Consider the following 24,833-nt stretch of genomic DNA (forward strand, 5'->3'; position numbering starts at 1 on the left):
GGAAATATCTTGGAGGCAAGATAAATCATTGGCTGCCAAGTGAGAGCAAACTGCTGTTAATGTCTAAAATGTAAATACATACATCCATCCATATATACATATGGGGATCAAAAACAATGCCATAGTAAGATTAATAAAATAACAATCAGAGATGACTGAGAAAGATCTTCCTGTAGAGAAATAGTGTCAACCACAGTTACAGATTCTTTTGGGATTTTTATCCTCCGTTGACATCTGAGATCCATTTACTTTTCCAAAAATCCGAGTGAGAGTTAAAGGAGAAAAGGTTGGAGGTGGGATGGGCTCCCAGTTAACGCCAGTATTGGTTATGATTTCACTCATGATCCTGCCTGGGTCTATTTCTTGCTTACGGTTTTTGTGGGACAAGAGAGCTCCAAGTTTCCATTTCTTAGCAGCCAGTATACATCCCATTTGAGTAAGTCCCTTCTCCAAGATAGCGATAACTTAATTTCAACACTACTCTCGTGGTTACATAGTATTGTATCAATGGTAACTTCCTGATTTTGATATTTGTAGTATGGTTATGTAAAATGTTAACATTAAGGGAAGGGGAGGAATTATATAGGGAACCCTGTACTATTTTTGACCCACATTGTTGTGGGTCTAAAATTATTTCAAAATGAAAGGTTTAAACAACAAAGAAAAATATCAGAGAGTGAGGAAATCACCAAAAAGGATACCTTTGATCTTCTGTGCCCCACTTGTAGGGTTGCTAAAACCTGTCCACCTCACTTCCTTCCTCCTCCATATCTTTCAACATTTAGTCTTTCCCATTTGATTGAGGTTTCCAGGAACTTGTGTTATCTCTGATCCTGTGTCTAAAAATCCGCTGAAATACTTGAATATTTCCCTTGTCTAAAGCATCTAGACCTAAGCATATGATTTCTCCGGAGGAATCTGATATTGTAACAAGTCTAGAGAGAAAGGGCACTAGGGCCACATGTCTCCCCTTTGAGGGAGTCTTTAAGGAAAGGCTCCTTACATTCAGAGAGATTCGATTAAACGGAAAGCATGGTTTTCAAAATAAACACTTGCTGTCTGGGTACAAAAACAGCTATACTCTTAGCCTGGTAAGCCTGCTCTTGGCTCAGTTCCCAGAACTTTGAATTACAGAAGTTACCAAGGTGAGTGCTTGCCAGGAGTTTTGCCCTAGTTGGAGCTGTTAGTGGGGAGTTTGAGAGATTAACTCTTTCAGGTGCTATATCATTTACTTTTGTAATTAAAAAAAAATTTTTTTTTTGAGAGAGAGAGAGAGAGCATGAGTGGGGGAGAGGGGCAGATGAGAAACAGAATCCCAAGCAGGCTCCGTGGTCAGCACAGAGCCAGACACAGGGCTTAATCCCATCACCCTGGGATCATGACTTGAGCCATAATCAAGAGTGAGATGCTCAACCAACTGAGCCACCCAGGGCCCCCCTGCTTTTGTAATTGTATTAAATCACTAGTAATCAATGACGAGATAGTTTGACCCAGAAACTATTGTACGAACAGAATGAAACACTAGTTCACAAAAATACAATTTTAAAATATTTTAAGGAAGCTCTACACCCAACGTGGGGCTTACAACCCCAAGATCAAGAGTTGCATTCTGTACAGACTGAGCCAGGCAGATACCCCCTAAAAATGTATTTTCTATTTGCCAGTTCTCTGGCTATTCACCACCAGCACCATCCGTGCCCTGCAATAGCTCTGCTTAGAACCATTTGGAAGAGCAGGATGTAAATCTTTGAGAAAATAGGAATGCCAGTTTATTTGCAATGTAGTGAAAGCAGATTATTTGGGCAACTGGGGCAGCCTGCTTCATGCTGATTCAGATGGTCTCTTTAATTATTCCTGATTCCTTCTGTTATAACTCTTCATGACTGCAGTTATTTTCCAACTTCCCATAAGTAGGATCGTGGTAATCTCCATAAGCTCATCAAACACAGAAACAGAGCATCTAACTCTTAGATATCATATTCAGAGGAGAGCGCTCACTGTGAGACCCTCTCTCCCCCAATTCAGCCTGGTCAATCTGAATGTCCTCTGCCTGATCCTAGTAGCCAAGTTAACATAGATTTTTCCAGAAGTCCGGTTCTATATTATAGTAAGAGCTGGATTTCTTGGTGAGTCAGCAGGTCTCTTCTCAATAGTGTGTCTATTTGTTGGCCCTTGGAAGCCTTCTTCTTTTACCTTTATTACTGGGAAAGTTTGAGGTGATTTATGGAGAAGGACTAAATACATTTGCCCTTCAACATCATGAGGAGAAGTCAGAGAATCTTGTCTCAAGAGACCAGCTGAATGCTCCCTGCTGCTCTGATTTCTTGAAAGCCCAGGAGATAGTACTCTCATCCCCTCATCTTTTTACCCTAAGCTTTAAACTCCAAATCTTCTCCCCAAATAGACTTTCCTCTCATAACATCACAGTTTTCTATTTTAATATTTTCATTATAAGTCAGACCCAGGTCCTGCTAGCTGGAATTGTCTTTGCTGCCTAATGTCCTGTCAGTGTTTTTTCCAGGTGCACAACCTAATTCTAGCATACCCCATGGACTACATAGATTTAGACTACATAGTATTGTTTCCACTGGTGGTGCTTTGAATCTGGAGTGTGGTTCCCAAATTGGACGTTTGAAATCTCTACCATAGGACCTTGAACTTGTCTGGGAGGTGATAATATCCTTGGATAAAATGAATGGCATGTGCAGGGTCTTAGAAGAATGTTGTATGTTCACATCATCAAGAACAACAGGTAAGAACTTGGCCCTACCAGCAAGAATTACTGGGAACTAGTAGAAACCTCAATACTGGCTTATGATACACAGTGACTGTGCAATATTTACTTTAACCAATGCCAAAGTTCATATAGTTCCAGGCTTTGGACATACCTGAGACCAAACAAAAACTACATCAGAATCCTGGGATTATGAAGAAAATCCAGAAAGTTGATACCTTCATGCAGATTATATATAGTTCATCTTAGAGTGGACAATGCCTTTTCATTTCTTTATGAGCATGAAGTAAGGTAGATATAAAGAAACCGATTGGCATTTCTGTGATTGGTGAAGATCTTAGGGATGGCACAATATAGGAGACACTCTTGATGAACCCCATCATCCCTTCTCATGTCTTTATGTGATTAAAAGTCAAAGGTGTCTGGAATTACAATTGTAGTGGGCAAGATCTTGTACTACATAGATAGATAGATAGATAAAGAGAGACAGAGAGATGCAAGACAGTAGAGAACCCCATCATAAGACAAGAGAATCATTCTGTAATAAGAGCACCACCCATTCATGTACTTACGAGATTAAAATGGTAAGAAGAGTGCCTCGCTGGCCCAGGCAGTAGAGCATACAACTCTTGAATCTCAGGGTTGTGAGTTTGAGCCCCATGTTGGGTGTAGAGATTACTTAAAAATAAAATCTTAAACAAGCAGCAAAACTAAAAGGCAACCGACAGAATGGGAGAAGATATTTGCAAATGACATATCAGACAAAGGGTTAGTATCCAAAATCTATAAAGAACTTCTCAAACTCAATACCCAAAAAACAAATAATCCAGTAAAGAAATGGGCAAAAGACATGAATAGACACTTCTCCAAAGAAGACATCCAGATGGCCAACCGATACATGAAAAAATGCTCAACATCACTCATCATCAGGGAAATACAAATCAAAACCACAATGAGACACCACCTTACACCTGTCAGAATGGCTAACATTAACAACCCAGACAACAACAGGTGTTGGCAAGGATGAGCAGGAAGAGGATCTCTTTTGCACTGCTGGTGGGAATGCAAACTGGTGCAGCCACTCTGGAAAACAGGATGGAGGTTCCTCAAAAAACTAAAAATAGAACTACCCTATGACCCAGCAATTGCACTACTAGGCATTTATCCAAGGGACACAGAGATAAAGGGACACATGCACCCCCATGTTTATAGCAGCACTATCAACAATAGCCAAAGTATGGAAAGATCCCAAATGTCCATCGATGGATGAATGGATAAAGAAGATGTGGTGTGTATATATGTATATATATATATATATATATATATATATATGCAATGGAGTATTACTCAGCAGTCAAAAAGAATGAAATCTTGTCATTTGCAACTACGTGGATGGAACTGGAGGGTATTATGCTACGCGAGATTGGTCAGTCAGAGAAAGACAAATGTCATATGACTTCACTCATATGAGGACTTCAAGACACGAAACAGATGAATGTAAGGGAAGGAAAACAAAAATAATTAAAAACAGGGAGAGGGACAAAACATAAGAGACTCTTAAATATGGAGAACAAACTGAGGGTTACGGGAGGGGTTGTGGGAGGAGGGATGGGCTAAATGGGTAAGGGGCATTAAGGAATCTACTCCTGAAATCATTGTTGCACTATATGCTAACTAATTTGGATGTAAATTAAAAATAAAATAAAATAAAAATTATTTCTCCAATAAAATAAAATAAAATAAAATAAAATAAAATAAAATAAAATAAAATAAAATAAAATAAAATAAAATAAAATAAAATAAAATCTTAAGAGACGTGCCTGGGTGGCTCAGTCAGTTAAGCGTCTGACTTTGGCTTAGGTCAGGGTCTCGCCATTCTTGAGTTTGAGCCCCTCATCTGGCTCTCTGCTGTCAGCGATGAGCCTGCTTCAGATCCTCTGTCTCCCTCTCTCTCTGCCCCTGCCCTCAAAAATAAATAAATATTAAAATGAAATAAAATAAAATCTTAAGATAAAATGGAAGAGGTAGGATTTCCTGCTGGCTCAGTCAGTACAGCATATAATTCTTGATATCAGGGTTGTGAGTTTGAGCCCCATGTTGGGTGTTGAGTGTTTATTTTTTTAAAAAATAAAATAGGGGCGCCTGGGTGGTGCAGTCGGTTAAGCGTCCGACTTCAGCCAGGTCACGATCTCGCGGTCCGTGAGTTCGAGCCCCGCGTCGGGCTCTGGGCTGATGGCTCAGAGCCTGGAGCCTGTTTCCGTTTCTGTGTCTCCCTCTCTCTCTGCCCCTCCCCCGTTCATGCTCTGTCTCTCTCTGTCCCAAAAATAAATAAATGTTGAAAAAAAAAACTTTAAAAAATAAAAAATAAAATAAAAATTTAGGAAAAAAAAGATGTAGAGGAATTGCAATGCTAGTGAATGATTTTATGCAGAAGAATCTCAGGAAAACCACAAAAAGACCCAAAGCCTACCAATCTGTAGCACATCACTAATTTATGAGATTATAATGAATATGTGTACAGAATTTAAATTACTGGTCCATATTCATCTGATTAGTAAGGTTTTCCGAAAGAACCAGCATCAGAAAGGAAGTATTACTTACTGAAGACCATTATCTGTTGCTCTTTTTTGAAATGAAACTGGTTTAGTATTTGTATATTGTTGCTGTGGTATGTAAGTATATTGGGTTCAGACCGATTTAAGACATGAAATACACCCAGGGAGTCATCTTAAGCTGTCTTATGTTGGGTAAGAGTGGTCAGGGGAAATCAGTCTAGCTAAGAAGATCTCAGTAATAGATTTGAGAAGCTGGGTAAGGAGCTCAGAAAAAGTAGAGACAAGTGACTCTTCTTGAAGTCTATATCATTAACTTCTGTCATAAAAGAGCAAAATGGAAAAATGTAGTAGAAATATAAAGTAGATAGGTTATCGCATATCAGATAAACACTACAGAAGTACATTTGCACCCATCCCTTGGAATAGACCTACCCTGCTCCCTTTATGTGAATCAGTTCGGGATGCCTAATGTGGTTCTAAATACTGGTGGGCAACGAAGATGTGCAAGGAACACAGAGGGTCCTAACCTAAGGCAGGCAATTCTTCTGGAGTTTTCTTTCTTTTTAAATCTGTATTGATTTTTTTAAAAGCTAAATGTTGAGTACATCAGAAGAATAATTGAAAAATATGTGAGACTTTAAGGAAAAATAATGACCATTATCTAGTAGCAGTCATAAAACATTGTCTTTACTTCTGAAGCCCCTGTGTGCTGCACCCTGATCCCAATCAAAGGTAATCACCATCTTCAATTTTGTGTCTATTAACCTTTTAGCTTTCTTTATAATTTTATCGTGTTTGTATCTTTGAACAATATTTTTTACTTTCACCAATTTTTGAATCTTACATAATACATTTATTTTTTTTTCTTGATCAAAGTTAAGTTTTTATTTAGATGAATGCAAATCTTTTTTTTTTTTAATGTTTACTTGTTTATTTTGAGAGTGAGAGAAAACATGCTCAGGAACTGAGGAGGGGCAGAGAAAGAGGAAGAGAGAGAATCACCACGCAGGCTCCAACCTGTCAGCACAGAGCCAGACATGGGGCGTGATGTTTAGAAATTTGAGGTTATGATACGAACCGATATCAAGAGTTGGACGCTTAATGGACTGAGCCACCAAGGCACCACTAAATGCAAATTTTACGAGTATATTCTACTTAAAAGAATAACATCTCTGTGTAGTATGATTTGTAGATCATACCATACAATGTATACTTATTTAAATGTATACTTATTTAAATGTATACTTATTTAAAGTATACAATTCAGTGGTTTTAGTATATTCACAAGGTTGTGCAACCAGCACCACTACTAATTCAAGAACAATTTCATCACCCCAAAAAGAAACCCTGTACCCCTTAGCATCACTCTCCATTTCCGCCCAGGTGTCTCCACTCCCAGCCCTGAGCAACCACTTACCTACTATCTGTCTCTATTGATTTGGTTATTCTGGATATTTTTTACAAATGGACTCATACAATAGTGGTCTTTTGTGACCGGCTTCATTCACTTCACATAATGTTTTCAAGGTTTATATTGTAGTATGTATCAGTACTTTATTGCAAGACAATATTCTGTTTTGTGGATATGCTGTACTAAATTTTAATTTTCTGTTGAATGATTTACACTTGGGTTGTATCTGCTCCTTGGCTGTTGTGAATATTGCCAATATTTCTTGGCTATTGTGAATATTTCTGCTGTGAGTACTCATGTGCAAGTTTTTATGCATATGTATATTTTTGCTTTTCTTGGATATAATCTAGGTCTGGAATTGCTGGTCATTGCAATTCTGTATTTAACCCTTTGGAAAAGCCAGACTTTCCAAGTAGCTGCACCATGTACAATCCCAACAGCAGTGTATGAGGGTTCCTCTTCTCCACATCCTCACTAACACTTGTTTTTATCTTTTTTTAAAAAGTAGGTTCCACTCCAACATGGGGCTAGAACTCCCGACCCCACCATCAAGAGTCACATGTTCTACCTACTTAGCCAGCCTGGCGTCGCTCTATTTTATTATAGCAATTCTAGTGGGTAAGAAGTGGTATCTCATTGTGACTTTAATTTGTATCTTCCTGATGCCTAATGGTACTGAGCATCGTTTCATGTGCTTATTGGCAGTTTGTATATTTTCTTTGGGGAAATGACTATTCATATCATTGACTATTTAAATTCCCCCAGCCTGAAGTTCCACTCACTCTTTCATCTTCAATCAAGTCTCTGCTCAAAGACTACCTATTCGAATATGCCTTCTCTCACCAGTCTTTAAATTTTTTTTTTCAACGTTTATTTATTTTTGCGACAGAGAGAGACAGAGCATGAACGGGGGAGGGGCAGAGAGAGAGGGAGACACAGAATCGGAAACAGGCTCCAGGCTCTGAGCCATCAGCCCAGAGCCCGACGCGGGGCTCGAACTCCCGGACCGCGAGATCGTGACCTGGCTGAAGTCGGACGCTTAACCGACTGCGCCACCCAGGCGCCCCTCACCAGTCTTTAAATAGATGTCTTAAATGGTATCACCTCCCTCAGGCTCTCATCTTCTATTTTTTATTCTTCACACCATTTATCATTTTATTTTCTTACCTCCAAACTAGAGTAAATGCTTTTGACAGCAAAGACTTCGTTACCTTTGTTCATCTTTGCCAGGAGCTTAGAACATTCCCTGCCACACTGTAGGCTTTCCATAAATATTTGTGGAGTGAAGTGGGATGACTGAAGGCAACAACAGGAGAGAAAAAAAGCTGTTCTGTTACTTTTGGAGTTCCTTTCAACAAAGGTTGAATAAACACAGGTTTATTTCACCTTGACAAAGTAAATGCCATATTAGTAAGACCTAATATAAATTCATTTGAATATACATAGGAGATACGGAGTTTAAACAGATTGGTTAATATGTTTTCACTCTTATGTGGATCCTGAGAAACTTAACAGAAACCCATGGGGGAGGGGAAGGAAAAAAAATGAGGTTAGAGTGGGAGAGAGCCAAAGCATAAGAGACTCTTAAAAGCTGAGAACAAACTGAGGGTTGATGGGGGGGTGGGAGGGAGGGAAGGATAGGTGATAGGCATTGAACAGGGCATCATTTGGGATGAGCACTGGGTGTTGTATGGAAACTAATTTGACAATAAATTTCATATATTAAAAACAAACAAACAAACAAACAAACATTAAAAAAATAAAAATAAACAGATTGGTTAAACTGACTTTAATTTTCATGGAGATTTTATTTCATTCTTCCTTGTTGAAAAAATTCTTAGAACAACGTTTAACTATCATAATTCTGTTACCTTATATGTTTACTTTATACCCTATACATGTGCCTACTGTCACTTGAGGTTAAGGTGTCCATCTCTTATTTTCTGGAAGGAAGTCAATACTATATATGATCTTATAGCATTTTTTAGAGCACAAGATTGAACACACTAGGAAAATCAACCTGATATCTTGCCCTTTACTGAAATGTATAGTCCAATTACATTTCATGTAATTACTGATCTATTTGAGCTTAAGTTATTCTTTATTTTCTTTCCTGCTTATTCTATAGTTTTGATCTTCTTTTAGATTTTTAAAAATTATTCCACTTGCCTCCTATATTAGCTTATGGTAATAACTTTCCTGATTTATTAACATTGAATAAAAATTAATATTTGTATCACCTTGTGAAAAATGCAATAACCTCTACTTATTTCCTTCCTACATATGCTATTTAATTCTTTGTGTATTTGAAACCCCATAGTATATTATTTGCAAATATTTATTTAGATTTATCTATATATTTACACTTTTCATTATATTCCATTTCTTCCTTCACCTACTTGCTTTCCCCTAGAATCATTTTCCTTGTGCTTGAAGAATACTCGTTAGTTTTTCCGTTATTGCAGGTAGGCTATATTATCTAAATTCATATTTTTCTAAAAATGATTTTATTTTGATTTCATTAAATTGTTCTCAATAAACTTTATGAACAATACATGCTTCCATACTGAAGTATCTATTTTGCTAGTTATAGGCTTCTAGGTTGTCAGGTATTTTCTGTCATCACATTGAGGATATTATTCCAGTGGTTTCTCTTTTCCATTATTGCCGTTTTTAAGTCAGGTGTTAGATCCATTGTTTTTCCTTTGAAGGTTATCTTTTTTCTGTGGCTACTGGTAAGGTGTTTTTTCCCATATTTTTCTTTTTTTATACACATATTTTTAGATTTAGATTCAAATTAGTTAACATATAGTGTAGTATTGGTTTCAGGAGTAGAATTTTGTGATTCAGCACTTACATATAACACCCAGCGCTCATCCCATCAAGTGCCCTCCTTAATGCCTATCAACACATTTAGCCTAACCCACCCCCCCCCCCCCACACACACACACACCTTGCTGGTAAGGTTTTTTGTTTTTTGTTTTTTAATGTTTATTTATTTATTTTGAGAGAGAGAGAGAGAGAGTGCCCTTACACACACAAGTGGGGGAGGGGCAGACAGAGAAAGGGAGACAGAATCACAAGCAGGCTCTACACTGTCTGCACAGAGCCCAATGTGGGGCTCAGTCTCACAAACCATGAGATCATGACCTGAGCCCATACCAAAATACAGACTCTTAACCCAGTGAACCACCCAGGCGCCCTGCTGGTTAAGTTTCTAATCTTTATCTTTCTTTTCAGTTTTCCTACATAACAAACAATTCTGTGGGAAGACTGCATTTTCAAGATCACTGCAACACTAACTCCCATCTCAGATGCTCTTCTAGGAAACTTGCCGTTTTCCTTATCAGGAGATGAGGGTCTATAGCCACTTCTCCTTGCACTTGAGGTCTTTGTGTCCACCTCAAACAATAGAGTACAGTTGAAATGATACTATGTGACTTCCAAAGCTAGATCTTTTTTTTCTTTTAATTTTTTTAACATTTATTTATTTTTGAGACAGAGAGAGACAGAGCATGAACAGGGGAGGGGCAGAGAGAGAGGGAGACACAGAATCGGAAGCAGGCTCCAGGCTCTGGGCCATCAGCCCAGAGCCCGACGCGGGGCTCGAACTCACGGACCGCAAGATCGTGACCTGAGCCGAAGTCGGACGCTCAACCGACTGAGCCACCCAGGCGCCCCCAAAGCTAGATCTCAAAAAATGCCATGTATTTCTGCCATCTTCTCTTGGGAAATTCATTCTTGAACCTCCGGTATTATGCTGTGAGAAAACTCAAGCAGCCTGTGGACATACCTATATATACAGGAATCACAACTGCTTTTAGGACTAGGTGGCAGGTGGAAGCTGGAAGGACTTCAAGGAGACTGTTAGTGAAAGCCTAAAGGGCCGCATGGAGACTATTATTGAGGGCTAAAGGAAAGCAATAAACACATACTGGAAGCTGAAGGCAAGAATGACACAGTAAGGTGAAAAATGGAAAATATACCTAAATGAATTCAATAATCTGGCTAAGGTGATTTCCCAGCAGAATACCCACAGTGCCACCTGGCTTCTTCTTGCTGCCTGTGATAAAATGCAAGAGGACAAATTAAAGAATGCTCTGTTAAATATGAAGGAAGCAGGACTTGCCAAGTTTGACAATAATACTGTTTCTCCTTCCCAGCCTTCCCATGTGTTAATTAGTCTTTAAGTAAGACAGGACCTCAGATCAAAGTCAAACCTGGAATGGGTCTGTGCAAGATCGTTTGTAAAGACCTCAGAGAGATTCAAGGTAGCGCTTCCTGGAACATTTCAGACTGACAAAAGGCCCTCTGAAGATTTTAAGGTGTCCCTAGCAGATCCTATCAAATAACAGAGCTTCTACAAATCTTAAGAGTATTATCCTGCAGCATCCTCACAGGAAGCCCCAGGTAGGGAAGTTCTTATCTCAAATAGACTTCTAGTGGTATGTTTTATCTAATAAGGTGAATCTCACTAAGGTTTTTAGGAAACCCACATAGTTCTTAAGAGAATTGTTCTGGTAGAAGTACAAATTTGAACTAAAACAGAAAAAAATGCCCAAAAAAGGGGGAGGGCGGCACCTGGGTGGCTCAGTGAGTTGAACGTCTGACTTTGGCTCAGGTCATGATCTCATGGTCTATGGGTTCAAGCCCTACATCGGGCTCTGTGCTGACAGCTCAGAGCCTGGAGCCTGCTTTGGATTCCGTGTCTCCCTCTCACTCTGCCCCTCCCCTGCTCATGCTCTATCTGACTCTCTCTCAAAAATAAATAAAAATTAAGAAAAAAAAAGAACTTTGGACTCCTAATATGTTTCATCTAGGAAGCAGATTGAGGAGGCTTTGTAGTTACTAATTCAAGTTTTCTTATGGAAAATAAAGGTAACTCACGGGGCAGATTTTCAAAAAATGGTTACAATGTTTCCCATCCCACATTCTTCTAGAATCTTGCCACTGGTGAACTCTATGTTCTCCTTGAACTTGGGTGGGTTTTTGTGACTGCCTTGATCAAGAGAGTAGGGCAAGAGTGATGCCATGTAGCTTCCAAGACGACATCAAAAGAATGGCATGCAATTTTGCCTTGCTCTCTTGGATCCAAGCCCAAGTAGCCAGGGAGAAGGTCCACGAACCGTGAGATCATGACCTGAGCCAAAGTCAGACGCTCAACCGACTGAGCTACCCAGGCGCCCCCATAAGAGACTCTTAAATACTGAAAACAAACTGAGGGTTGATGAGGGGTGGGGGAGAGGGGAAAGTGGGTGATGGGCACTGAGGAGGCACTTGTTGGGGTGACCACTGGGTGTTGTATGGAAACCAACTTGACAATAAATTATATTTAATATAAATAAATAAAAAATAAATAAATAAGGGCATGAGAGTGAGACCCCCCCCATGATGGAATTAGCGCCCTTCTAAAAAGAGGAAGAGAAACCAGACCTCACTTTCTCTGCCACATGAAAACACAAGGAGAAGTCAGCCATCTGTAAGCCAGATAAAAGCCCTTATCAGGAACTAAATCTGCTGGAACATTGATCTTGGACTTCCCAGCCTCCAGAATGAGATAAGTATCTTGTTGTTTCAGCCATCCAGCCTATGGTATTTTGTTACAACAGCCCACGCTAAGACATAGTGCTTCTTGAATTGTGGCTTGATGTCCTTATCAGTTTTGGAAAATTCTCAACCCTTATTTCTTCAAACACATTTATGCAATGCTTTGTAGCCCTGATGTCAGGAAAATGAGGAATGATGCCTCTAAGAATGTCACACTATGATTTTCCAAACTATTCTTTTTTTTAATGTTTGTTTATTTTTGAGGGGGGGAGGGGCAGAGAGAGAGAGAGGGACACAGAATCGGAAGCTGATTCCAGGCTCTGAGCTGTCAGCACAGAGCCTGATGCGGAGCTTGAATCTGTAAACTGTGAGATGACCTGAGCCGAAGTCGGATGCTTAACCGACTGAGCCACCCAGGCACCCCTCCAAACTCTATTCTTAAAGCCAGGAAGCAGGAAAATAAGTCACAGTCATTCATCCTTGGAACAGAGCTTAGACTTAACTATTCTTGGGACAGATGCTCCCCTTCTTACCTCAACTCCTCCTCCCAAAGAATTCATCTCTGATATCTGTGAGGAAAAGGTCAGTCTGGCTATCCTCATATCAACACCTCTCTATACAGTTTTGGCCAATGAAAATTCTACCCTGCTACCAGTATTTGAACCAGTAGCAAACATTGGATGGCAATTCTCCCAGAGATAAAAAAAAGTAACCTAGTATTTATTCAACTTTAAATTTCATCCACAGCTCAAAGTGGTAAGTAAAAACCATCTAGAAGAAAACATAAATTTTTAACAGGGAATGCTTTTTATTTGTGTGTGTGTGTTGTATACATCTAACTGAATCTTCTGTAATATGCATGTATTACATTAGTAAAATTAATGAAAAAATAACTTATTCAAATTGTTACCTAAAACCCATCATTAATACCCATGACATGAATTTAATGTTATCCAGGGGACAACCAATTCACATATGATTATTAAACACCAGAATCTGACCTTGAATTTCTCGTGTAGACAACAGACCCAACACATTACAATTTGGGAGAAGCTATATTCTGGGGACCTCCAAGATGTTTGCAGAAAAAGGTTAGAATTTGTTTCCAAGCATCTTCCTGGGCCTTAGAATGAGCCCTGGGCTCCCCACCCCAGAGCACAGGTTTGTTCAGTAATTTATGCACAGAAGCTGGGCACAGGGGGAAGTAAGGAGGCTCAATGTAATGCCCAGTCCCAGGATAAGAGATGATCTTAAGTTTTTCCTTGCCATGGGCCTGTAACCGTTCAGAGGCTATTTGGGCATATAACTCACTCCTCCAGTTATGGTCATCCTGACCCACGATGAAGAGGATGGGCCCTTGGGCCTTCTCAATTGGAATAATGCTGGGGTTCTCATAGCCTCCTACAGTATCATTCCGTATATCCACAATGTCCAGGAGGCCTGAGAAAGTGACCTTGATTCTCCTCAGATCATAGCCCAATGAAGGCATGCAAGTCTGCTTGTAGTATATAGGTTTGTTTCCACTTAATCCAGATCCATTGATGGAAACTGTGGCTGAGATGTTCTTTAAAAATGAGGCCATGGAGAGACAAATATCAGCCCCTAAAGAAATGCCCAGAAGCCCAATGCCTGGGCCCTTTACCTGGAAGAAAAGAAGAAAGAAGCATCAAGAATGTATCTAATAGAAAAATGTTCTACAATGATGGCAGCATTTTTCGTCAATAGCAGCTCACCTAGTGAGTGTTCATACTTTCAGTCTTAGTGAAGCTGAGGGTAGAGGAAAAATAAGAAGTAGCTGTCCTATTAGAGGTTGACCAAAAAAAAAAAAAAAAAAAAAAAAAAAGGAAAGAAAGAAAGAAAGAGAAAGAAAGAAAGAAAATGGGCATCTGGCTGGGTCAGTGGGTAGAGCACACGACTCTTGATCTTAGGGTCCTGTGTTCAAGCCCCACATTGGGCATAGAGATTAGTTTCAAAAAATAAATAAATAAAGGTATTACCTATTAAAAGAAAAAGGAATGTAACTAGAGATGCTGCTACCTTTAATTTGTGAATTGGCCACAAGAGTATCAACTTCAGCTCAACTTCAACCTCAACCTCTTTCCCATATTAAACATATCTGGCTGAACACATGGCAAACAATTCTTTTTTTTTTTTTTTTATGGCAATTAAAGATTAACCTCACTGGCAAGTCTGGGAATCATTTACAAATGTTCCAGAGAATCATCCACTAGAGAATGCCCAATCATGGAGCCTGTGAAATTCAGGTCCACATTCAGGTAGGCACAATCAAGTCTCAATGGGCCTAGGTATCTAACTGTGTGGAATCAAGTTCTGTTCTATTAAGTGAAAGATTCATCAAACCCCATCTAAATACACTACCAAATAATTAACTCTATAGAAACAAAGACTTCAGAATCAAATTAAGTAGTTCTTAGCTTCTGAAATGCATGAGCAAGTTCTGGTCAAAATTTGGGAACACACATAGTAAGTTAAAGATTAAAAAATCAAAATAAAAAGATTCCAGTGAAGGAAACAAACAACAAAACTAAAAGGTAACCTAAGGGATGGGAGAAGATATTTGCAAATTACATATCTTATAAAGGGTAGTATCTAAAATATAGAAAGAATGTATAAAACCCAACATGCAAAAAACAAATAATCAAATTAATAGATGGGCAGGGGCACCTAGCCAGTTCAGTCAGTAGAGCATATGACTTTTAATCTCAGGGTCCTGAGTTCAAGACCCACACTGGGCATGGAGCCTACTTAAAAACAGTGAAGGAAGGAAGGAAGGAAGGAAGGAAGGAAGGAAGGAAGGAAGGAGAAAGGAAGAAAGAAAGAAAGAAACAAAGAAAAATGGGCAGAAGACATGAATAGGCATTTTTTCAGAGAAGACATACACGCCAAAAAAAAAAGAAGAGGAAGACATACAAGCCAACACACATATGAAAACATGCTCAACATCACTCATCATCAGGGAAATGCAAATCAAAACTATAACGAGATATCACCTCACACCTGTTAGAGTGGCTAAAATCAGTAACACAAGAAACAAGTGTTGACATGGATGTGGAGAAAAAGGAACACACATATACGGGAATGCAAACTGGTGCACCAAATGTGGAATACAGTATGGAGGTTCCTCAAAAAGTTAAAAATAGAACTACCCTACAATCCAGTATTTGCACTACTGGGTATTTACCCAAACAATGCAAAAACATGAATTCAAAGGGATACATGCACCCCTATGTTTACTGCAGCATTGTTTACAATAGCCAAATTAGGAATCAGCCCAAGTACACATGATAGATGAATGGATAAAAATGTGGTGTGTGTGTGTGTGTGTGTGTGCGCGCGCGCATGTGTGTGCGTGTAGATAGATAGACATAATTGAGCCATAAAAAAGAATGAAATCTTGCCATTTGTAACCCCATGGATAGAACTAGAGAGTACAATGCTAAGTGAAATAAGTCAGTCAGAGAATGACAAATACCATAGAATTTCACTCATAGGTGGAATTTAAAAATCAAAATGAGCAAAGGGAAAAAGAGAGGGAGGGAAATCAACAGACTCTTAACTACAGAGAACAAACTGATGGTTACCAGAGGGGAAGGTGGGTGGGGTTAAATAGGCGCTGGGGATTAAGGCTGCAGTTGTGATGGGCCTTGAATCACTATACTGCACACCTGAAAATAATATAACACTGTATGTTAACTATACTGGAATTAAAATTACAAAACTTAATTAAAGGGGCTCCTGGATGGCTCAGCCAGTTGAGCATCCAACTCTTGATCTTGGCTCAGGTCACGATCTCATGATTTGTGAGTTGGAGCCACACGTTGGGCTCTGCGCTAACAACAGGGAGCCTGCTTGGGATTCTCTTTCTCCCCCTCTCTCTGTCCCTCCCCTGCTTGCTCTCCTTCTCAAAATAAATAAATAAACATTAAAAGAAACTTAATTGAAAAAAGCATGCAAAACTAACAAATTAGAAACCCCATTTGCATAACAAGAGGAATTTTAATGTCCCTGAATAATTCCTTTAAATAAAATCTCACATGGATTTTATGATTAATTCCGCATTACTAAGCCATCTGACAGAGAAAGTGTAAATAGGCACCTAAAGCCAAGGAAGTCTCCAAAAGAAATCTCTGTGAAGGAAGACTAGAGCAGCATCAGGGCACCTGGTACAGGTGAGTGCAAAGTGACACCATCTCTGGATGTATTTATGGAAAGAATGATACAATAAAGGACATTAGGACAACCTGGGAGTGTTGAAGCATGTAGCACACGGCTTCTTCAAAGTAGGTCAGGTCTATGCTATCCAATTCCTCGGGAAGATCTTCAAAATTATAATAAGCTAGCGCCAACGTGGCAAAGCCATGACCAGCCAGAAGGCTGGCTCTGTATTCCAACAGGCCCCCTCCAATTCCAAAGATGTCAATGATCCCTGGGAAAGGTCCAGGTCCTAGAGAATAGAATAATATAAAGGAAAGGCATTATACATTTAATGAATTTGTTTTCCTTTTAGAGATCTTTCTAAATTACTTAGTGGGTTCCTATGAATCAAAGGCAAAAATCTGCTCCCCAAGTTACTACTGCAAAGGAACACAAGTACCTTGGAAAGAGGAAAATCTACAAAGTACCTTCTCAGTGATGAGTTTATCCTCCATACGATTCTATAAATTATCTACAAGATTCTAAGAATTTTGGTTGTCAGGAGAGTAACAAAGTCTGTCATTAATGACTGCAGCATGGAAGGAGGAATTTCATGTTTCAGACAGTGTTGATACACAGTGTCCTGTTAGGGGATTGGACATAAAATTAAGAATCTTGAAATAAAGCTTTATGTTGGGTTGCATCGACCCTTGGCTTTCGTGTGTGTGTGTGTGTGTACTGATATTTCAGATGTCTATCTAGAGAGAGGAAAGAAAAATAAATACCCAGAGATGACTTCAGGTGAGAAAGGCAGGGGAGTCTTAAGTGTGACCTGTGGCACCGAGGGGCATGAAGAAGTGGGGAAAACGCCTAATGCACCCAGGACACTAGAGAAGGATGACATGGCAATCCTTCCTTGATCGTTATCATTTTCCCTAAGACCAGTTGGGCTGATGAGATCTACAGAGTAGTTTTTAATAGCAAGGTGGACAACATGCCTACCCATTTTTTTTTTTTTTTTTTTTTTTTTTACCTTCGGGACAATACCCACCTCATTGAGATATTACGGAGATTAAAAGAGATAATGCCAGCAAAACGCGTAACACAGAGCCCAACATCTCAAAATACACACCCCGGTTTGTGCACTGGCTTAGCAATCATCAGCTTCTCTGTCCTTAGGGACGACCTAAATTCTCCCTAAAGCAGTACCGGACACCACGGCCACCAGGGCACCCTGTCCCGCGTGCCTAGCACTCACCAGGCGGCAGGAAGAGCGTGCCGCGCACCCGGCCCGCGCGCACCGGCACCCGCAGCATCCCCGGCCGCAGGAAGTCGCGTTCCAGCACCGCCCGGCCCAGGAGCCGCCCGGCGTCGGGCTCGTGGCCCTCGAGCACCTCCAGCTCCACCGCGAAGGGCGTCTGCACGTCCCGCTTCACAAACCGCCAAAAAGGCTTCTCGGGCTCCAAGGCCCACAGCAGCCCCATGGGCTCGAGCCCCGTGAAGCTGCCGCCCAGCGCGGGCGCGCGCGCCAGGTCCAGGAGGCCGCCGGCGTCCGCTTGATACCGCGCGTGGGCCCGGAAGAGCGCGCCCTTCTCGTCGCGCAGGGACGTGCGCAGCGTGACAGGCTGTCCCGGGGAGAGGCCGCGCACGGTGATGCGCACGGGCTCGTCCCACGCGCAGCGGCCCGCGGGCTCCAGGATCACAGTCGCCATCCCTGCCCAGATCCGCTGCAGTCGCGTCTAGACCGTGGAGAGCGCGCTGGAGGCCCGAAGGGATCAGGCGTCCCCCGGCACCCGACGTTAGGGGGTGGAGCCGCGTCAGGAGGCGTGTCAGGGCGCTTCAGACCCGTGGACCGCACGCCCGGGACTCGTCTCAAGGAAAAGCAGCAGGTCGTTCTCCGGGGCCTGGGCGGTGCCCGCGCAGGGCGTCCTGAAATCTGGGTGTAGCGTCGAACCCGCCTTCAGAACACTTGTCTCCCTCTGGCCGTTGTCACTTGAAGTGAAAATTGTTGGGTAATTGATTCGTGGTGAAACCATAGCCTAATGAGCTTAGGCAGAATTCCAAAAATTCCAGCCCCTTCAGGGAAAAGGGCTGCTTGTTTTTTTTGGTTTTGTTTTTTTTGGGGGGGGGATGGGTTTTTTTTTGGTTTTTAATGTTCAGTGCATTATAACGTACACACAAAAAGCGCTCAGACCGACCCTAAGAGTCGGAAATTTTCACAACCGGAACATTCCCGTGTAACCAAGCACACGAATCCAGAAACACCATCACCAGCACTCCAGCAGCTACCCTCATTCCTGCTCTAAGCACCTCCCCTGCCCCCACAGGTACTCTATCCTACTCCAACAAAATGGGTTATTTTATGGAAATGAATCCTTCCATGCGTCGTCTTTAGTGCTTTCCGCTTTGGCCCAACATGATGTTTTCGAGATTCATGTATATCGTTAGGCGTGGTTGCAGATGGTCTATTATCACTGCTTAATGCTATTCCATTTTGTGATAGGAAAGGATTTGTCAATTTTACTATCAATGGGCATTTGATAGTTCTCAGATTGGGACTGTAGTGCTATGAACATTCAAGAACCTATTGTTTGATGGACATATATGTGCTTTTCAGTGAAGTATATACCTGGGAGTGGAATTGCTGTATGGTAGGGAATGCATGGGTTTCAAACTTAGTAGATGCTAAAAGTCAACTTTTTGAATGTGACCCTTGAAGCGGCATAAGGTTCAAAGATGCCCAGCGTTTTATTTATACATATAACAGCTATGCTTTATCAATGCCCAAATGCTTTACATACAAAATTCAGCATGTTCACAAAACACTGGGATTATGTTTCAAATATTGCAAAGGGAGAACTTGAGGCTTGGAGAATATGAAGCCACGAAGTTTACTCTCTAATAAGTGACAGAGCTTTGACCAATTCCAAATGTGGAGCTCAAAGGTGAGAAGCAGCATGGTGGTGAGGTATAATCAGAGTTCTACCTCTGGCTTCACTAACTAGTTCTGTAGCCTTAGGCAAGTTTTTTTATTTTTCTAGGTCTCAGAGTTCTTGTGTGTAACATGGTAAAAGTCTCTCATAGAGGATGAAACATGATACTGTATGTCTTAGAATATGTCTAAGACTTATGTCTTAGAATGTGTGAAGCAAAATGTAATGTTTGATTTCATAATTGCCAGAGACTGAGCCCATGTGTGTTTCATTTCTCCTGGTCTGCAGATCATTGCCAAAGGTTTGTATATTGCTTTTTAAACTGCTCTGTACAAGAAAAATCATGGTTCTTTTTTAGAGAAAAAGAATACATTAAAAAAATTTTAATTTAATTATTTATCTTTGCGAGAAAGAGTGAGCAGGGGAGAAGCAGAGAGAGAGAGAGAGAGAGAGAGAGCGAGAGAGAAGGAATCCCAAGTAGGCTCCAGTACAGAGCCCCATGCGGGGCTCAAACTCAGGAACCGCCAGGTCATGACCACAAGATCATGACCTGAGCCAAAATCAAGAGATGGACGCTTAACCAAAAGAACCATCCAGGCGTCCCCCAAAATACATATTTTTTGAAACAGATGTAAGCAATACTGAAAAGTTTAAAATGTGAAGTGATAGAATCTCTTCTTCCAGTTCCCCCTTTCCCCGAAAGATGGGTGCATACATCTTAATTTTTTTCTGAATGTTTGCAGTGTGTAAGCATATGGAAGTGTGAACATACTGAATCTATGTTCTGCAACTTGCAGACCTATGTTTTTATTTTTCTGTATATACAGGAATAGAATTGATAGGTCATATAGTAACTCTATCCTTTTGAGGAGCTGCCAGACTGTTTGCCAAAGTATCTGCACCATTTTACAGTCCCACAGCGGTGCATGAGACTTCCAGTTTCTCCACATCCTTGCCAACACTCATTATTATCTGTCTTTTTCATTATAAACACCCAAATGGGTAATAGTTTCTTTGTACTTTTCATTTGCATTTCCTTGATGGCTAACGATGTCAAGCATCTTGCCATGTACTTATTGACCGTTATATATCTTTGGAGAAATGTCTATTCAGATCCTTGTCCTTTTTTTTTTTTAAGTTGGGCTGTCTTTTTATTATTGAGTTGAAAGGGTTTTTATATATTCTACATACATGTCCCTTGTCAAATATGTGATTGACAAATATTTTTCCCATTCTGTGAGTTATTCTTTTATTTTTTTTAAATAAAAAAAATTTTTAAAGTAGGCTCCATGCCCAATGTGGGACTTGAACTCATGACCTTCAGATTAAGAGTCACATGTTCTACCCACTGCGCCAGCCAGGTGCCCCTATTTTTTTAATGGTATCCTTTGATGCATGAAAGTTTTTAGATTTTTTTGGTTATTTTTTAAGTAAGCTCTATGCCCATTGTGGAGCTTGAACTCATGACCCCAAGATCAAGAGTTGCATGCTCCACTGACTAAGCTAGTCAGGTGCCCTTACTCCTGTGTTTTCTTCTAAGAGTTCTGTAGTTTTAGCTCTTACATGTAGGTCTTTGATTCATTTAGAATCAATTTATGTATGGTTTGAGTTAGGGATCCAAATTCATTATTTTGCATGTGGATATCCAGTTGTCTCAAGACCATTTGTTGAAAAGATCTTTCTTTCCCCCATTGAATTTTCTTCTCACCCTTGTCAAAAATCAGTTGACTGTAAATATGAGGGTTTATTTCTGGACTCTCAGTTCTGTTCCATTGATCTTTATGTCTGTCCTTAGGTGTGTACCACATTGTCTTCATTATTGTTGCTTTGTACTAAGTTTTGAAGTTGGGTATTACGAATCTTACAACTTTACCCTTTTTCAAGATTCTGGGTTCCTTGAATTTCCACAGGAATTTTAGGATCAACTTGTCAATTTATGCAGAGAAGCCAGCTGGAATTTTGATGGAGATTGCATTGAATCTATAAATCAATTTGCAGTCTGCTAGGGTGACCATAACAAATCCCACAGATTTGTGGTGGCTTGAATGACAGAAATTCATTTCCTATAGTTCTGGAGGATAGAAATTTAGGATGAAGGTATCAGCAAGCTTGTTTCTTTCAGGGGGCTGGGAGGGAAAAATCTGTTTACAGACCTCTCTTTTTGGCTTCTAGATGACCATCTCTGTGTCTTCACATGGTCTTCTCTCATGCATGTTTGTGTCCTAATTTCCTCTTTTTATAAGGACACTAGCCATATTGGATTTGGGCCCATTCATATGGCCCTATTTACTTTAATTACCATTTTAGAGGTCCTATCTCTAGGGTGCATAGATGGCTCAGTTGGTTAAGCTTAGGACTCTTGATTTTGGTTCAGGTCATGATCTCAGAGTCCTGAGATCTGAGATCAAGCCCCACCTCAGGCTTCGCCTCAGGCTCCACTTCATTGGTTTCCACATCGGGCAAGAAGCCTACTTTAAAAAAAAAAAGTTACTGTTTTAATGGTTACTGTTAAAACTTTAACAGAGTGAAGAGTTACTCTTTGCCTTTCTGTCAGAAAATGAGGAAGATCTTGGAATACTTTTAACTCTCATCAACTCTCATATTTTTGTTGCTTTCTGTTTCCATTTATTATCTGCTTGTATTTATTTTATCAGTGCCTTCTTTCCTGCGTTTATATAGCTATATTTTTATCTAAGTTATTGAGATAAATGATTGGTTCTTTTATTTGTTTTTTTTTTAAATTATATTCCAATGAGTCTATTTGGGCCTGTGCTTTTCTTCTGAATACCAATATGGCTATGTACAGGAGGGTTTGATGTGGACTTTTTCAGTATTGTTTCATCATAATTTTTAACTAGTTTTTAACTTTCTACAGCTCCTTTTTTTTTTAATGTTCATTTATTTTTGAGAGAGAGAGATAGCACACGTATGTGAGTGGATGAGGGGCAGAGAGAGAATCCCAAGGCACCCTGGCACCCCTAACTTTCTACAACTCCTTTTTAATCTGATTTATTTATTTTCTAAATCTGAGTATTTAGAAGGAGCTTTCATTTTAATTGAAAATTTAGGGGCACTTGGATGGCTCAGTTGGTTGAGCATCCAACTTTGGCTCAGCTCATCATCTCCCAGTTTGTGAGTCTGAGCCCCCCTGTTAGCCTGTCAGTGCAGAGCCTCCTTCAGATCCTCTGTCCCCCTCTCTCTGCCCCTCCCCTGCTTGCGCTTTCCCAAAAATAAGTAAATATTAAAAAGAAGTTAAAAATTTTCCGCAAGTAATTTTGTATATTGTAAAAGTCTAAGAGTAGGAAAGAGCTTAAAATGGAAACCAACAATCTTTTTCCCACCCCTCTTCTATCATAAAGTTCCGTGTCCTTCCAGCAATCTCTTTTAACTGTTTCTATTTTCACTTGCTTTTATGGTTACCTCCATTATACTAGATACTATGCCTATACCTCTGTTTCTTAATTTTTACATTTTAGAATTATCTATTGACTCATGAGTGTTCAACGTACTCTTTCTTCCCCTCTCAGTGTTTGACAGATGTGTTATTACTTTTGACTATTCTGTTGATTACTTTTGTAATTTTAAATACTATATTTAAGTCTTTATTTCTAGTTCCATTAGATCTATGACTTTTTTTTTAATGTTTATTTATTTTTGAGAGAGAGAGAGCATACATGCACACGTGAACCGGGGAAGGGCAGAGAGAGAAGGGGACAAAGGATCCAAATCAGGCTGTGCGCTGACAGCAGCAACCCTGATGTGGGGCTGGAACCCACGAACTTTGAGATCATGACCTAGCCAAAGTCAGACGCTTAACTGACTGAACCACCCAGGTTCTTTTGAAGATATGACTTTTGAAGATAAAGACTTTAGGCAACCTCTATGTTTTCCTTAATGTTTTCTTTCACTTTTCTTCTCTCCCAGAGAGCTGTTAATATTCCATGTAGATAACAAATTTCTTGTTAATTTCTGACTAAACACCTTGCTTGGTGTTTATTTAAAAATTTTTTTTTAACGTTTTTATTTTATTTTTGAGAAGAGAGAGAGTGTGAGTGGGGGAGGAGACAAAAAGAGGGAGACACAGAATCTGAAACAGGCTTCAGGCTCCAAGCTGTCAGCACAGAGCTGGATGCGGAGCTCGAACTCATGGACTGCAAGATCATGACCTGAGCTGAAGTCGGACGATTAACAGACTGAGCCACCCAGGCGCCCCTAAAGAATATATTATAGGGGTGCATGGGTGGCTCAGTCAGTTAAGCGTCCAACTCTTGATTTGAACTCAGGTCATGATCTCACAGTTTGTGGGATCAAACCTCACATCAGGCTATGTGCTGACAGTATGGAGCCTGCTTGGGATTCTCTCTCCCTCTCTATCTCTCTCTCTGCCCCTCTTCCACTCACATATGCTCTCTTCCTCTCAAAATAAATAAACATTAAAAAAAAGAATATATTGGGGCGCCTGGGTGGCTCAGTCGGTTAGGCGTCTGACTTCGGCTCAGGTAATGATCTCGCGGTCCATGAGTTCAAGCCCCACATCAGGCTCTCTGCTGACAGCTCAGAGCCTGGAGCCTGCTTCGGAGTCTGTGTCTCCCTGTCTCTCTGCCCCTCCCCTGCTCATGCCCTGTCTCTCTCTCTGTCTCAAAAATAAATAAAAATATTTATTAAAAAAAAAAATATATATATATATTATAGTCCACATCATTTTTATTCTCAGGATTTTCTTGAACTTTTTTATGTTCTGTACATTGTCAACTTTTATATATATTGTAAGAGTATTTGAGAAAAATATATTGTCTGTTGCAAAGTTCTCTCTTTCTCTAACTAAACAAATTAATTAATTATGTAGTTTAAATCTTCTATATCTTTACTAATTGTTTATCTTAGATCTATTAGTTTCTTAATGGTTGAAACACATAAACGATTATTGGAGAGCTATACGTTTCTTGTATTTCTAAAATGTTTGCTTTATGTATTTGAAACTTTATTAAATAGATATATAAATGTGACTCTTCTGTTGTCTTGCTGAATTGCCTGTCTTTTTAATACATGGCCACCAAGAATAAACACTATATTTTCACCTCCTTTGCAGCTAAGAGTGAACGTGTAACAAAGTTCTGGCCAATTGTATACAGGCAGAAGTGGAATGTGAAACTTTGGGAAGTTATTCCCAAGGGAGAGGGTGCCCTTCTGCACTTTTCTTCTTCCTGCTGGTTGGATTTGTATATAGTACTAGAGCTGAGGCGGCTAGTTTTCCTTATCTTAGAGAGCAAAATGGAGTCTCCCATGTTAAGCAGGAGCCTGCGTCAAGCAATGATGCAAGCAGTTAAAGGTACTGCACCTATGAGATACAGCTAGGACCCACATCAGCTGACCACCCAGAACTGATAACAAGCAGGAGTAGAGGAGGTCTGCAGAGACCCAAGATCAATTAAATCCCTTTAAAAAGGGGAAGATTTTTGCAGCGAACGGTCAGACTCTTCAGACATGACCCCTCCATG

The 24,833-nt window shown here is 40.1% G+C and overlaps 1 protein-coding gene and 1 non-coding gene across 2 annotated transcripts; one reads left to right on the forward strand and one right to left on the reverse strand.

The window, feature by feature from the left end:
* Window positions 1–13,033: 13,033 nt before the first annotated feature.
* Window positions 13,034–18,163, reverse strand: ACOT4 (acyl-CoA thioesterase 4). The gene is made up of 3 exons (XM_047079385.1): window positions 17,661–18,163; window positions 16,510–16,712; window positions 13,034–13,889 (listed from the first exon to the last, which is right to left on the reverse strand). The coding sequence occupies exons 1-3, from the start codon at window positions 18,112–18,114 to the stop codon at window positions 13,284–13,286; spliced, it is 1,263 nt and encodes a 420-aa protein (XP_046935341.1). The 5' UTR covers window positions 18,115–18,163; the 3' UTR covers window positions 13,034–13,283.
* On the forward strand, window positions 13,942–14,012 carry LOC124512703 (small nucleolar RNA SNORD56). The gene has a single exon (XR_006962220.1). It is a non-coding gene; the product is annotated as a small nucleolar RNA SNORD56 (small nucleolar RNA).
* Window positions 18,164–24,833: the final 6,670 nt, after the last annotated feature.

The sequence above is a fragment of the Lynx rufus genome, unplaced genomic scaffold, assembly GCF_022079265.1.
Source record: "Lynx rufus isolate CCGP_SWC_20201006 ecotype Redwood Valley unplaced genomic scaffold, mLynRuf1.p SCAF_17, whole genome shotgun sequence".
Classification (NCBI taxonomy): domain Eukaryota; kingdom Metazoa; phylum Chordata; class Mammalia; order Carnivora; family Felidae; genus Lynx; species Lynx rufus.

Excerpts from the sequence above, each read along its gene's own strand:
- ACOT4 (XM_047079385.1), bottom strand. The coding sequence starts at position 18,114 with ATGGCGACTGTGATCCTGGAGCCCGCGGGCCGCTGCGCGTGGGACGAG. Across the intron at positions 16,713-17,660 it reads CACGCTCTTCCTGCCGCCTG|GACCTGGACCTTTCCCAGGG; the intron begins GTGAGTGCTAGG and ends TCTATTCTCTAG. Across the intron at positions 13,890-16,509 it reads ACATGCTTCAACACTCCCAG|GTAAAGGGCCCAGGCATTGG; the intron begins GTTGTCCTAATG and ends CTTTTCTTCCAG.